This window comes from Anarrhichthys ocellatus, unplaced genomic scaffold, assembly GCF_004355925.1.
Source record: "Anarrhichthys ocellatus isolate YVR2014 unplaced genomic scaffold, GSC_Weel_1.0 scaffold53, whole genome shotgun sequence".
In the NCBI taxonomy this organism is placed as follows: domain Eukaryota; kingdom Metazoa; phylum Chordata; class Actinopteri; order Perciformes; family Anarhichadidae; genus Anarrhichthys; species Anarrhichthys ocellatus.
Window position 1 is genome coordinate 2,275,033 of NW_022280083.1, and position 14,805 is coordinate 2,289,837.

The 14,805-nt window shown below is 41.3% G+C and overlaps 1 protein-coding gene across 1 annotated transcript in view; it reads right to left on the bottom strand.

Annotated features, from left to right (window-relative positions):
• Nucleotides 1-6: 6 nt before the first annotated feature.
• eeig1a (estrogen-induced osteoclastogenesis regulator 1a) overlaps nucleotides 7-14,805 on the bottom strand; it is a 26,960-nt gene continuing 12,161 nt past the window's right edge. The window contains exons 2-11 of the mRNA XM_031870552.1: nucleotides 10,171-10,291; nucleotides 9,394-9,423; nucleotides 7,866-7,982; nucleotides 6,227-6,273; nucleotides 5,353-5,504; nucleotides 4,531-4,635; nucleotides 4,185-4,380; nucleotides 3,967-4,088; nucleotides 3,023-3,092; nucleotides 7-2,431 (exon numbers count right to left, since the gene is read on the bottom strand). Coding sequence (XP_031726412.1) covers nucleotides 2,386-2,431; nucleotides 3,023-3,092; nucleotides 3,967-4,088; nucleotides 4,185-4,380; nucleotides 4,531-4,635; nucleotides 5,353-5,504; nucleotides 6,227-6,273; nucleotides 7,866-7,982; nucleotides 9,394-9,423; nucleotides 10,171-10,291 — 1,006 coding nt within the window. The 3' untranslated portion in view covers nucleotides 7-2,385. The remainder of the gene's footprint in view (nucleotides 2,432-3,022; nucleotides 3,093-3,966; nucleotides 4,089-4,184; nucleotides 4,381-4,530; nucleotides 4,636-5,352; nucleotides 5,505-6,226; nucleotides 6,274-7,865; nucleotides 7,983-9,393; nucleotides 9,424-10,170; nucleotides 10,292-14,805) is intronic.

Consider the following 14,805-nt stretch of genomic DNA (forward strand, 5'->3'; position numbering starts at 1 on the left):
TGGAAAACTTTGACTATTTTTCACCATTTTCTGTCACTTTATAGTCTTAACGATGAACCAATTTAGAGATTACTGAACAAATGAAACAGATTTAAATTGATGAGGAAAGTCATTATAGCAGCCCGATGATGGCACATAACGTCTGAGTCATCCAAGTAAAGTCAAGACTTGTTTCACCTTTTTTTACAAACAGAAAAATAAGATTTTAAGACTCTGCACAAGATAAAAGTTCAAAATCCAAACAAAAAGCGTCTAAAACTTACCAAAAAAAAAAAAAAAAAGCATCAACCAGCCAGCTGGTTGCCAACAGTTGAAATCCAAAACGTGTCCTTTTTCGTTGCCTCTTTGGTGTTTGTTCATCTGAAGACTGCTGTAAACAAACTGGAGGTAAACATCCTCGTAAACACCAAAGGGGTGAGAAATGTGCACGAACCTTGTTGCTCCACCAGGGGGCAGCAAATACCTCTACAGTCTGCACAAACCCTTCAAAATAAAAGCAGAACAGTTTGTACCACAGAAATAGTGTCTTCCGGCTGACGTCATGTTTACTTTTGACTCTTGTTGGCTGAGGAGAGAGGAGAGAACCAACCTTCATACAAGTCATCCTTCATGGAGCAACAGAGCAGCAACGTGCAGAGGGGCTTCACAAAAACACTGACACCAAACAGAACAACAACAAACAGGAAACAGTATTTCTCTCCTCACCGTCAGCAGCACTCTGTTATCACAGTCGTCGTGGTGCTTTAGGATCATTCAAGAGAAGCTTTACAGGCACAAAGTGGTTCCACTGCTGTTCCACCGATCAACAGGGAACAAAAAACAGACAAAAACCCTTTTGCATCTTCACGCTCAGTGGTTTTTCTAAACTCTTGAATCACATTCAGTGTTTGATGTGCTGCCTGTCGGTGCAACGTAAAAGGATCCAAATTTACACGTCAGACTTTTTGTTGCGCGATGCATGAAACAGGAAGTGACGTCATCCTGTCGGGACTCGTTTTAGAAAGTTTAAACGTTTCCCTGCTGAATCTAAATCAAAACATTACACATGAGCTGATCCCAGTGAGAGTCCTGCTTCTGCAGCAACAGATATGTGTCTGATAGACCTGTTTAAAATAATATAACGAATCCAAAGTGCATCGTGCACAACGTGTTAGACACCTAAAAGAAAAGATCTATAGCAGTGTAAGTTCACGCTATATTTAGAATATTTCCACCACTTAACCTTGCTATAAAACAACCCTCTAACCAGCAACACGTATACAATGAGTCCCAGTAGGATAACATAAGGTTCTTGTTTGAAGCTGACATCTATGCTCTCTTCAAAGCCCAAAGACTCCACGGACAAAACAAGTTATTTAATCTCTCAGAAGAATAACACAAAACTAACCGATCAATGCAGCGGTAGACCAGAAACTCACATGTTCTGTGGGGTAAAAGGACTCTTCTTGTAGCTTTGAAGAGAGAACATAGATAACAGCTTCAGTTCCTCGTCAGAAAACAGAAAGTTATACTTTCTGATGATTTTGGTGTCTGTATCTTCATCACAGTAGTGATGTGTTGAAGTGTGGCAGTATGAGGTTCTTCTCCATAGTCAGTGTTTTACTACAGAAACAGACTGCATTAACCTGGACTATTTTTCACCATTTTATAGTCTCAATTTAGCAATTATAGATCAACTTATTGATCAAATCGATGAGGAAAGTCACCGTTAGTTTCAGCATAACATCCAGCCGTCACTTAACATAAGTTCAAGAGATCTGTGACCTGCATTTGAAAAAGAAGCATTAGCTTCACCTCTTCATCTTGCTGTCAGAGTGTCTCACACTCCACAGAATCTTTATTTTTACCTCGCAGAACACGGGAGTCGCTGGTCTACAGCCGGCTCGTTTGTGATATTGTGTGACTTTGGTGTGTTAAAGGGTTTGTTCAGATTCACCAAACTAACTGACGGATGGAGGCAGCGTCAGACCAGCAGCTCCTGTGGTCAGTGAGGTAAAAATGCTGTTTCTGTGAATGGAGTCTGGTGTCTTTGAAGAGCATAAATAACACTGACAATGGAGAAGAACCTCACACAACCACACTTCTAAACAGACAGACTATCCCTTTAGCTGGTCAAATGAAATGACTATAAAGATCCACATCCAAACTCTAGATGGGTAAACACACAACAAGGCAGTATCAGAGAAACAGGGTTTTTTTGTGCATTTCACTCGTCGGCCTTCAACAAACAGCTGAACGGAGTGCAGACACACTTCACATAAAGTGCAAACTGACGAGGTGTTTTTCCCCTCACGGCGTCAGACCGGCTGAAGCTCCAGGAAAAACCAGCAGCGAGACAGAAGACGAGGACGATCCGTCCGTCCTCCGGTCGACGTGTCCGCCGGTTTAATGGCTCTCTATCACCACGGGCTCGTACCCGCCTGCAGAGACCCTGCAAGGACCCAAACGCACCGGGACAACAGTCAGACGTCTCTTAATGCTTCACACTTTCATTGTTACAGTGGGAATTTCTATTGTTATTTTATTTTCTTATTGTGAAGCACTTTGTAGCATTGTTAAGAAAAATGCTTTATAAATAAAGTTTATTATTATTATTTAAAGTTCATTGTGTAGCATCAAACTGAAGTCTTGAGTATGGCATTTCTTTTTGGAAAATTTGCATTTGATGTTTAAATTAATTGGTGGATTATGGTGTGACCTCTGTAAAGAGAAAACTAAAAATACTGCGTAAAACATTCTGTAACTTCTGTATAAAAAGGAATCTCACCTCAATAAGCATTAATAGCAAATAAAAAAGTCATGTAATCCACAAATGTAAACATAAAGTAAGCAACACAAATCAAGCTGTAACATAAACTTAATCGAAATAAAGAATAACTTGAAACAAAACTACTAATATGACTATTTCAGAGCCACAAACTGGGAAGTGTTCCAAGAACTAAAACTGCAGTCTGCAGAAAGTTAAGTGAAAGAGGAAGAGAGAGACAGACAGAGACAGAAAGTCACGAGTGGAGTGTCTCACCTGTTTCCCAGCCTGATGCCGCTGAGCGCCGTCGTTCCGTCTCTGCTGACGAACAGACGCAGGTTGCTGTCTGAAAAACACACAAACACAGAAACACGGTCAGCAGCCGCTGACGGAAACCAGACGGCATCGAGAAGAGGCCAATAAGAAGGTGAGAAAACACAGAGCGGAGGAGGAGAGCTCGGTCCAGAGACGCTGCAGGAGTTACACAGTTTTAGACATCAACAACATGCCTTTAAATACAACATACATACCAAAACACACCGTTAAACTGTAACGCAACTATAATGTACGTCTTTAATGTAAACTACAAAAAGACATAAACGGTCAGAGAAAGGAAACTGTAGGCTTGTTTACACCATGTTTGCAACAGAGCGTCGACACGGCCCTCGATGAAGATGTCGACAGAAGTGGATTATGGGAAATGTAGTCTTTACAGCCGTGACACCGTTTTTGTTTGTATCTGTAACCTTCGTGCCATTAAAGGGATAGTTTGGATGTTTAATGTGAGGTTTGGAGAAACTGGAAGAGTTCACGCTCTTGGAACTAAACCTAAGGTCCTATAAGTCCGGTTTCATTCTTCTCAAATTCAGTGTTTTCGGGTTGCGGTGTTTACGTTTTAAAATGTATTTGTTTACGTTTTAATTATTCTGAATTCTGTGTTTTCCAATTTCAGCACATCAGAAAAAGTGTCCAACTGTGTGGTGGATTAGTACAATTTTAACAATTCAATAAGAAAACATAAAAAATGTATTTAATATCAATACATTTGATGTAACGCAACATCGCACTCTGTTGTTAAATCAAAGAAAGTGATTTATTTCGTAAAATAAATTGCTCTAAACTTAGCTGCAGAATTCCTCCGTTTTTTGGACGAGAACCAAGAAGAAGAATCGGGACCTTTTGATTGCAGATCACCACGTATTCGTATTATCACACCGTACCTTCAGTGTTGTTGACGTCTGCAAAGTTCTGGCTTTGGACGATTTTCTCCACGATGTCGTCGGCATCCATGCGGGTGTCGTTTACCCAACAGGGGTGACTCTCCACTGAGTCCAGCTTCCTCCTGAAACACAGCGATCAGAGGAAGAAGAAGAAGAGTTACAACAGGACGGCAATCTCAGCGAACCAACGACCGGAGGATTTGGGTCCGTGTCTGTACCTGGGGGGCCTGTTGGAGGGTAAGACGGGTCGCGGGGGTCTCGGGGGTCTTTCTGGACGTCCGGCGTCCTTGTCGCCGTCTGTAGGCGTGTCAGCGGCGAAACACAAGCCTCCGGAGGCGCTGCTTCCTGTCGAGGTGTTCCTGCGATGTGTGAGGTCCGACAGGCTGGAGGAGCAGGAGTGCTCAGTGCTGTAGCCTGATGGGAGACGTGAGGAGATATCAGAGGCTATCAGAGTGCTGCTTCGGCTGGTAACTTCATTCAAGCAATGAATTCCCTATTTTTTAAAGGGCACTTTTCTGGAATATAAAGAGCTTCACAATAAAAGTCTGCTGGTGAATCCTGTACCTGAGATTTTGCTGTGCTGGCTGGCGTAGCTGGAGTTACGAGAGTGGCCCGACTGGAAGAGTTCTGCAGCGCCGTACTGGTTCACTTCGGATTCTTCAAGGAGACCTGAAGGCACCAAAAGTATTAAAAAAGTGTTTATTTTGAGTTGAAATGTTAGTTTTAAGATAAAATGGAACTTTTTTGATCACGCAGGAGATTGTTGAGCCAGAGTTTGATCAAAGATTACAACAAAAGAATAAAAATATAAACTTATATAAAAAAATAGAGCAATAACCATCAAGTGTATAAGAAGTAATACTGACGCCCGTGTTTAATAGAAGCTTAAATAGAAAAATAAGTTTGTGCATGATGTTGAAATGTAATATTGCAGATGATGGATATCTTTGTTGTCAGTGTCCGATGTTTCAGCTTTTCTGCATCGTTTGTTTACTGTCAAGATCAATTGCAGCCATGTTGTTTGTTCCTGTGAAGTCAGACTGCTTTTGTAAACTAACTTTTGTTTGGTAATAAAATCTTGAACACTCGGGAACATTCGTGTCTGAGAAATCTCTCCCAACATACTAAAGAATGTCCTCGAGAACGAGGAAGAGTAAATCTTGCAAAACTTTGGCAGCTCTGCAAACATCAAAGCACACTTGTTTGTTTTTCCTTCATGAAACAGATTATTGACCTCTTGCATTGTCTCTGCACGCCCTCATAGGGGCCCAACACCACCGTTTGGGAACCACTGGCTGAAGGAAAACTGGGTACTTTGCCAGCTCGGAACCAGATCCAACACGTAACCTACGACCCCGACTGAAGGAGCCCAGACGTGAGGCGTACCTGAGCTGACGATGGAGGGTCGAGGTTTGGAGGCTCGGCCCAGAGAAACCCCTCCGGTCGGCCCCGGCTCAGCCGTCCCCTCCCCCTTACAGTCCAGCTGCAGGGTGTGCTCTCGTCCCGGGATGGAGATGGACTTCGCGGTGCTGGCAGGCCTGCAGGAAAAGACAACACACAACAACGTATCAGTCTGGAACAGATTAAATGCGCACAGAGCTGCTCGGCTTGGCACGCTCAGATAAGATTCATTTTATCGACTGAGTCACTGCAACACAGAACAAAGGAGCAAAAATATGATTAGTGTTTAACGAAGGTTAAAAATGTACATAAAACACCAAGAGACCGATAAATACGTGCAGCAACGTTAACCACAACTCCTCCAACAAATGTGTCAATCATGTGTATTTATTCATTTGTATTAATAATGATTTGAAAATGCTAGAACACAAGAGGCAAAATGTTTAGCATTTTTGTAATTTGTTTAACAAAATGGAAGGAAACCTCGTTATAATCAATGGTTTTACAGATTAACTGTAGAAGATATGTGTGCTTTATGAAGTTGAACATTTGAGTTAATCCGTTTTAAATCCAGAACGGAGACAAAGTGGCAAAATACCAACAAAAAAAGCTTAAAAGTGTGAAAGTGAGACTGAAAACTCTGCGTCAGGGTATAAAAATATCTGTGATTATAGAAATCAATGTATTTGAATAACAACACAATCAGTCCCAGTCTGATCTTTGTCGGTGAGATTCCTCACTCGCAGTGAGATCAATAGTTTGATGTGATGGAGGCTCCGTGATGAACAATGTGCGGCTCAACATTCAACCTTTACATTTAGAAATCACTGTGACATGAAGATTTTTAAAAAAAACTCACGTTTTAAAACACGGATCTCCAGACAGCAGGGTCATCCCGATGATCACCTGGAATAAAACGTAAAAAAAGATATTTCAGCACAAACTTTTCACACTTCTTCAGTTCCAAAACGTTGTTACTGCCCCGGGGAGAGGTGCTCTTTAAAGGAGAGGCGTTCATCCTCTTCTATCTGAGGAGCAGCAGTGAACATGTTTGAACTAAAACAACCTGTTGGCTGCCACAGCATTAATAAAAACTAAATTCCCAGAAAGCTCGCTGACGTCAGAGTCGGTGTAACATGAAGTCCTCCAGAGGAAGGAGACGACGCGGTGACTCGGGACCTTTCTTGTCTCTTTGTTTATTTCACAGAGCAGTCTGAACGGATGACCACCGGGTGGCGCCGCAGAGCGAACAAACCAGACGCTCCTTCACTCACGGAGACACTAGAACGGCTCCAGATCGATCATTTTAAAAGAATAATGCAGATTATCGTCTAAATAAATCTATAAGCCTTTTGGTCTATAAAACGTCAGGAAGGTGACGACTATAAATTGCTTTATGTCTTTAAGTTTACTGTTACATAACAAAAAGAAAGGCAGCAAACGAGACGCTGGAGCTTTTAATCTACAATCGATCGATTCATTCTTTAATGGACTCCTCATCACATCTGAAGGTGATTTATATCTAAATACATCCCGACAGCTGCATCTAAAGGGCACCTTGTCTGTACAGAACAGATTCATGGTGAGGGACGACACAAAGATAAAGCTGTAACGATGAAACTAAATCAAACAGACACTATTTTGATGATCACTTAATGGTTCCAGTCAGTTTTTAAGCACAAATGCAAAATATTATCTGGCTCCCGGTTATGAAATAAAAAGGTTTGCTGCTGTTCTCGGTCTTATAAGATAGTAAATTGAATATCTTTGGGTTTCTTGACATCTTACACTGAGCTTGAAAAACTTAACATTTCATTAGAGAATAACGAATAAAGGAATCGGGTGAAGTTGGAACTGGATCACGTTCAACGCAGCTGCTGAAGACTCAGTTCATTCGGTACGTCAGAGCTCTGACTTTTAAAACAAAGAAGCATTGAAAGATAAAAATTAAACCCAACCTGGAGGCCGATAGAACTACGGCTGCAACTGTTGATTATTTTCTATCTTGATTAATCGGTGGGCAATAAAATTAAGATCACAATATCCAAAACCCAAAGTGATGATCTTTAAATGTTCAAAACCCTCCAAAAATATCCAGTTTACCGTCAATTCAGACAAAGAAAAGCAGCAAATCCTCACAACTGAGAAACTGGAACTTGAGATTAATCGACGAGACGGAAGTAAAAGTAACAAAATATATTTTCACTTTGACAGAAAAAACAAAAGTCACCAGTTTTACACGACAAAGGGACAATTTATACACTCATTGATCTTTCCACGCTAGTCGCTTCTTGGAAAGCAATAAAAAATAAAAAAGGTCAAATATCAAAGTCTCAGAGTTAACGATCACGCTCGCTTCAGGCTTTAAATTTATGACACAATTAAAGTCACAGACGTGTAAAATAACTGAATCTCTCCTTCTTCTAACGGCGTTTTTAAGCATCCCTCTGTTAGATAAACACGGCGTATGTTTGGTCACTGATCACACGAGTGCTTGCCTTCAGGATGGAGTTGTCCTGCCGTGTGTTCTTGGTGTCGTAACCCTCCAGCAGACAGCAGCGCACGGTGGAGCCGGAACCAGCGAACTCCGCCATGTTGAGGTCTGTGAAGCCCAGCTGAGGGTGAGGAAGAAGAGCAGTTCATCATAGATCATATCCAGTTCTGTCGGTTCTCCTTCATCTCCGACTTCTCTGACAGCCACAGTGTCTCGAAATGTGCAGCTGCACGCTACCGCTATGCTCTCTGTGTCATCAAAAAAGTATTGTTGTTTTTGTACTTCGTACACATGCAAGTGGGCGTGGGGTGGAGAGAAAAGAACAAGGAGAATCCCCGGTCCTTCTTTTGACTTAGAAGCTTATTTCAATCCATTATTAATTATTAATGAATTTCATCAATTACACTTGCACTTTTACCAGGCATCAACCTCCGGTTCTGAAGAGTGTCCTGCATTCTCTCTAGTGTCCACCAGGGGGCGACTCCTCTGGTTGTATAGAAGTCTATGAGAAAATGACTCTACTTCTCTCTTGATTTATTACCTCAGTAAACATTGTAAACATGAGTTTATGGTCTTAATCTCTAGTTTCAAGTCTTCTTCAATACAGCATGATGTTCATTTAGTACATTATGGTCCATTTAGAGTCAAACAGACCATAAAGCAGGGGATGCTTTAGGGCGGGGCTTACTGTGATTGACAGGTTGCTGCCGCTACCAGAATCGTATACGTCTCTACGTCACTCCAAATATGGTCTCTTCTGTTCACTGGTTGCAAAAGCTAAGATGGCGACGACCAAAATGCGGAACTCGAGGCTTCAAAACATCAGTCTACAAACCAATAAGAGACGTCACGACGACTTCGTCCACTTCTTATATACAGTCTATGACTTATATGCTGCTATGACATTTCAAAATGGCTGCTGTGAAAACAACTGATTGCCACACAGTCGCCGATCAAACCGATAAGGACTCATGACCTTTACTCTGAAAACAAACCTCACAGCTTCTTGCCGTGGGGAAACTGCCTTTGTCTGAACTGCAATCATGATGCTATTTAAAATCAGCTCCTCTCCAGCTAAAGGTTCCCATTCTTTACTCCACAGGTTCCTCTTTTCCTTTACGAGCTTCTGTTTTCATAGGTGTGTATTTAAAGGAAGCCAACTTCTAAGGAGGGAAGCGAGGTATATTTAGCCGTAAGGAAACCTAAATGGAGACGGGCTGCAGAACAGAGGAAGCGGTTCCTGTCGGGGCGACAGCGTCCACGGATAAACTCGGTGAGGGGTTTGACCTTGTAATTTCAATCAACAGACGTGACTCATCTCTCAGGGGCTCTTAAGAGTTACGGTTAGCGAGGTGTTGCCAGGATGTTTCCGAAAACTCTGAGCAAATGTGAACCACGTTGTTTTGATTTATTATCACGCGCTCGTCAAAGTGCCATGAGAAATGCTAATATTTAGACGATAGGGCAGCACGGTTTACATCTGTAACCGCTTCTCTGTGTTCGTGAGCGTGAGAGGAGACGCGAGCTCTTACCTTCGTGTATGCTTTTCCTCCTTTGAGTTCCTGCAGGGGAAAACAGGAAGACAGTAATGAACCTTGGTGATCCAACTGATCCAACTTTATATTACAGAGGCCTCAGATTACAGGGCTCCCGACGAGAGAGAGTGGAAATTACAAAGTAGAGACCACACTGGTGGTTTCTCAGAGCGTGGCAACTGAAATATCCCGACGGCACTTCTGTGAGAACGTCTCCAGAAGTCTGAAAACAGTCTGTACGAGTTTGCTATTGGATGCAGTTCTGAAGGGTATCAACACAATAGTTTTAATACAGAAATACTTATTTTAATATCTTACTTGCACCTTGAGCTTCACAGGGTTAAATATAACAAGTTAAACAATGTTAATAATTAATCTAAATGTCCAGAAATGTATGTACTTTTCTGCCAAATTTAGTGAAGAAAAGGACATCTTGAAAAAGTAGTCCAGCGTAGTTGTAAAGGTGTAGAAGACAAACCCACGAAGCATAACCTGATGCTTAACCGGGCAGGTAGACCGCTCCAACAACATGCCGTCCTTTGAGAACATAGCAGCACGCTTCTTTACAACACATCCGTACGGATTCCCTCCAAAAAAATACAGATGTGATGATGTCGTTTATAACATCTCGACATAAAAAAACAATCCTTGGTGTCCTCGCCGATTGCTTTCTAGTATCACGACACCTCGTCATGCATCATAGTGACTTTTTGGAGAAGAAAACGTTGTAAGAGATTTGTTTTTTGATCTAGTTTTACACTTTGAGACTCGTACCTTCCGCACTGACACCCTGCACACTGACGGGTCCAGGACTCCCGTGTGGGGGTTGGCGCTCATTTTGGACACGAATGTGAACCTCTTCCTCCAGCGAACACAGTTCTCACGAACCTCATGTCTGTAAGGAGACAAAAAACAACACACACAGCTTGTAACACATAAATCTCAGCGATGAACAGTTTGGTATTCTTGTGCTTCCAATGAATTATTCATGTTGAAGTGCCTTTCTATTTGTGCGTACTCCTCACTTCTAGAGCTGCAGACTTTGTTTAATGGTAGTATGAATCATTTTTCTATTTGCAGAGACAATAAAAACGTCACATTTCCTGTAAAACGTCAGCAACCTAAAGCGTGTATTTATGCTATTTCCCTGACATTTATGTCAAACCTCTACATCCTCAAGACTGAGCAACTTATCATTTTGATTCGTTTTGCTCTCTGACTTCAGAACAACACATGTTTTTTCCAGTCATCCCAGTCTCACAACCTCGTGACCAGTACCGTCCACTGAGGAGCACATTAGTCAGAGCGACACTCAGAAACATGTTATGAGCAACTTTTTCCAAAACGAACTGAAGAAGCGAGCTGATTCATACATGCAGCTTTTTTTTGGATTATGAACCGGTGGGACTTTATCAACAAGACATTCTTGATGGTTTTCCCTCCTGCTTTACTGACAAGAAACCCTGCGAAGGAAACGGTGTACGATGGTCTGAAGATGTCTGTAAAAACACACTTTGCCTGGTCAGAAAATGCCAGTGGACTAAACCTTTTAAGTGTCCGTACATCCTGGCTGACGGGTGGGAATGCAGCAGGAGGTGTTACAACAAACCGGGTCACTGATCTGTTTATTCCTGGAAACAAAAGCTGGAGAATAGAAATGTCATAGAAACACTGGAGCAAAGCGGCAGCAGGAGGAGGAATGTGGACGAGTGAGACATCCTGATTTGCTTAATAAATCACTCGTGACATGTGACCGATCTAATTCTGATCTTATGCAGCCGTGCAAGTCATCTGTTAAGTTAGGCAACAATTGGTCAACTAATCAATCAGTGGATCGACAGACAAAATACCGTTCGACTACTTTGATAACTTTCTAGCTTTTCTTATATTCTTATTTTTGCCCTTTTGTTTTAAACACGCAATTTATAATTTATCGCTTTAGGAAATTGCAAAAGGCATTTTTCAAATCTATTTACGCTCTCAAATTTTATTAAGAAAATAATCAATTGATTAATGTATTAATGGACCATATTGAAAGTAATCATTTGTTGCAGCACTATTGGTTTTTGTGAGCTTTATGTGTATTTTGTTTGACCTTTCCATTAAAAAGATAAGATAAGCTTTTATCGATCCCCAGAGGAGACATTTTGGTGTTGAAGCATCAAAACAACAGAAATAAGTCCAGAAACGTATTGAATCGTATCGCATCGTATCGAAGCGTATCGTATCGAAACATATCGAATTGTATCGAAGCGTATCAAAACGTATTGAAGCGTATCGAAACATATCGAATCATATCGAAACATATCGAATCGTATCGAAGCGTATCGAAACATATCGAAACATATCGAATCGTATCGAAACGTATCGAATCCCATCGCATCGAAACGTATCGTTTCTACAGTAGCCCAGAATGAATAAAAAACAAACTCTGGCTCCAGAGAGGGCCTTTCACGTTTTTGCGTCGCCCACCGTAGTTCTCCTAAACGCTTGGCACAAGTTTCAGTTGGTTTCAATCTGCAACCTCACAGCTAGATGCCACCTAATCCTACACACTGCACCTTTAGGGTTAACTGAAACGTTTGGTTGACAGAATGATGGTCGCTCACAGAACAGCGTAGAGTCTCTTAACTTAGACATAATGAAGGATTTTTTACAAGGATTTTGTTGGGATTTTGTCCCCCTATATTTGGTATGTAGCATTTTAGAGTAAAGCTTTAAACTACCATGTTTCAGCACCAGAAACGTTCCTAATTAACCAGAGATAACACCGTAGAATCAGCACTTGGGTCCAGTCTGAAATATCTCAAGACATTTGGTACAAACATGAATGATTCCTGGAAGATGTCTTTGGACCGTTTCATCTGACATTTGTGATTTTGGGTGAAATACCTCGACAACTAGTGCATTTATGATCCCTTATACTGAAGACGTCCTCATCAGCCTCAGACTACGATGGTGACCAATGGGAGACACTATAGCTGCTTAAATACCATCCTGTTAAAAAGCCCCGTAATCTGCTCATTTAGGAGTTTTCATTAGATTCTCAGTCACAAAGACGTGCTGAGAAGAAGCAGATGGACTGAACAGACAAATGTTTCTGGAGTAACTTTACCTGCATTACGCCTTCTTAATTCTAACAGATATAAATCACATGGAGGCTGAAAGAGACATGCTGCTACTGATGAGCGGTTTCTATCGGAGCAGCTTTGATACTCTAGATGAAGTACATTTTCATAAAGTTATTTATCATCAAACGCACAATTACAGAGAAGCAGTCGTTGGCAGTGGAAAATCTCCGGTACCCTCCAACGACGCTGATTAAATATGTAAAATAAAATCACATAAATATGAGAATATAAAATATATTAAAATATGTAATCGCACCATTGTGACGGACCTAAAGGTGACGAAGAGGAAAACTGTGAGCCAGTAAAGATGGATATAAACGATGCCAGGTTTAAAATACTTTAAAATATCAGCTTTGCAAATGTTTTACTACCAAGTTATTTATTGTTATGTGCACGACAGTTACGGAGAAGCAGAAGCTCTCATTAATTATGTATGACAATAAAAAACACATAACAAATGAGAATATAAGACTATAATATATAATCATCGACTAGTCAGCTGTTCTGTTTGAGTTCTAATTCAGTTTCAGTCTTATTTTATTACGTTTAATTTCAGTTGTGCTATAAATATGATCAGAATTAGAATACTTTATTGATCCCTGGGTATCAATATGATCAGAATTAGAATACTTTATTGATCTCTGGGGGGAAATGTGCACGTTGCAGCTGCTCCTCTGTAGAAGCACAAAGAAATACAAGAAGAAATATAAATAAAGGATTGTGTAAAATAATATGTGGAAAACTATACACAATATATACAGAGAATACAAATAAATATCAAAAAGAGGAAACAAGGAATGAGAAATAAAGAAAGTGTGTGCATCAGACGAACACGACCACCGTGTAAAAAAAGCAGAGAAGAGAGATCTGTTGAGTTATTTAAATAAAGAAGAGTAAGAATATATCTCGAAATAGAATACATCTTTAAATGTACAATAAAATGCAGTATTAATGAAAGTACTGCACGGTTACATTAATGTACAAGTTATTGTAGCGTTTTATCATTATTTAGATTTATTCTAATTACTGCACATGAGGCAGTTTGAGTGATGGTGTGAGACAGAAGGTGCTAATGACACACACACACACACACACTCTAGCAGCAGCTGCTCCCCCCCCCCCCCCCAACACAGTCACCATTATCCACCATCTCTCCACAATGTGCTGTGCTTTCTTTGACCATGTTTCATTGTGTGTAGTTAAACACCTTTAATTAGGAATATCAGGCAAAGTTGTTTTGTTTTGAACGATGCTGGATTCAAAACACTGGTTTTCTAGTGTTTCGTGAGGAAGCAAACGCACTCCTCACGGTGCGCTTTGCACTGAATGGAAACATAGCTTTTGTTTGTTTACAAGAAAACCCCACCGGGTCTCTTTAAACTACAGTGTCTACTAATATTAATCCATGCTTTACTCAAAATAGTGGCACCTGCAAGAATAAAAACTCCCAAAAAACCCACAAAAGAAGTTTGTAAATGTTCCTTAACTTCTGATCCTAGACCAGCTACAGTGAGGATTCGCCCTCGTGCATCTATCCCTGGAAACCAGTGCGGTTCTCAGAAGAGTAGGAACACTCTCGGCTGTTATCAGTACCCCCTCGCTATTGGTCCTCCAGTGTGCAACGGGGAGCGTTTCCAAAACCGCATTCCTCAGTCCAGATGGCTTTGTTCAGCCGCCATGGAAACCTCTCACTCCTCGAAACCCACCGCCGCTCCGCCAGCAGCTCAGAGGAGGAGGAGGAGGAGGCGGCGCTCACACCGACTCCCTCTCCTACAGCCTTTAGACGTTTTTACAAGCCCTCCGTTCGTTTGCTTTTAATCTCACCTGCAACCTTTGTGTCTCTCGTATCCGCTCCTTTTACTCTCACGTGTTCTAGGGTTAGTGTTGTGCAGGAGGAGGAGTGAAGCTGTTAACATGTGTTTTCTGGCTGTGTTTGCACAGATTATCCAAACTCTGACTTTTGCCTCTCAGATGAGACTCACATCTGAGCTGAACAGCAAAAACCTGCATGGACTCTGATCAGAACCACATTCATATCTGATACCAACAATAACCCATAAAAACTAGAGTCTAAGACATAAAATACTGCATAAGTTAAAATATATAATCACAATATTCCACGGAGCTAAAGGTGATGGTAAGATGCCAAAATATGCTGCACTGTGCCAGCAAAGGTAGAAAACTGAGCCCCTCACGGTTTGGCACACTTGTGAACCGTACCGGACGACTGTGATAGACGTATACCTCTCCGGTAGTGACCTGTCAATCACAGTAGCCC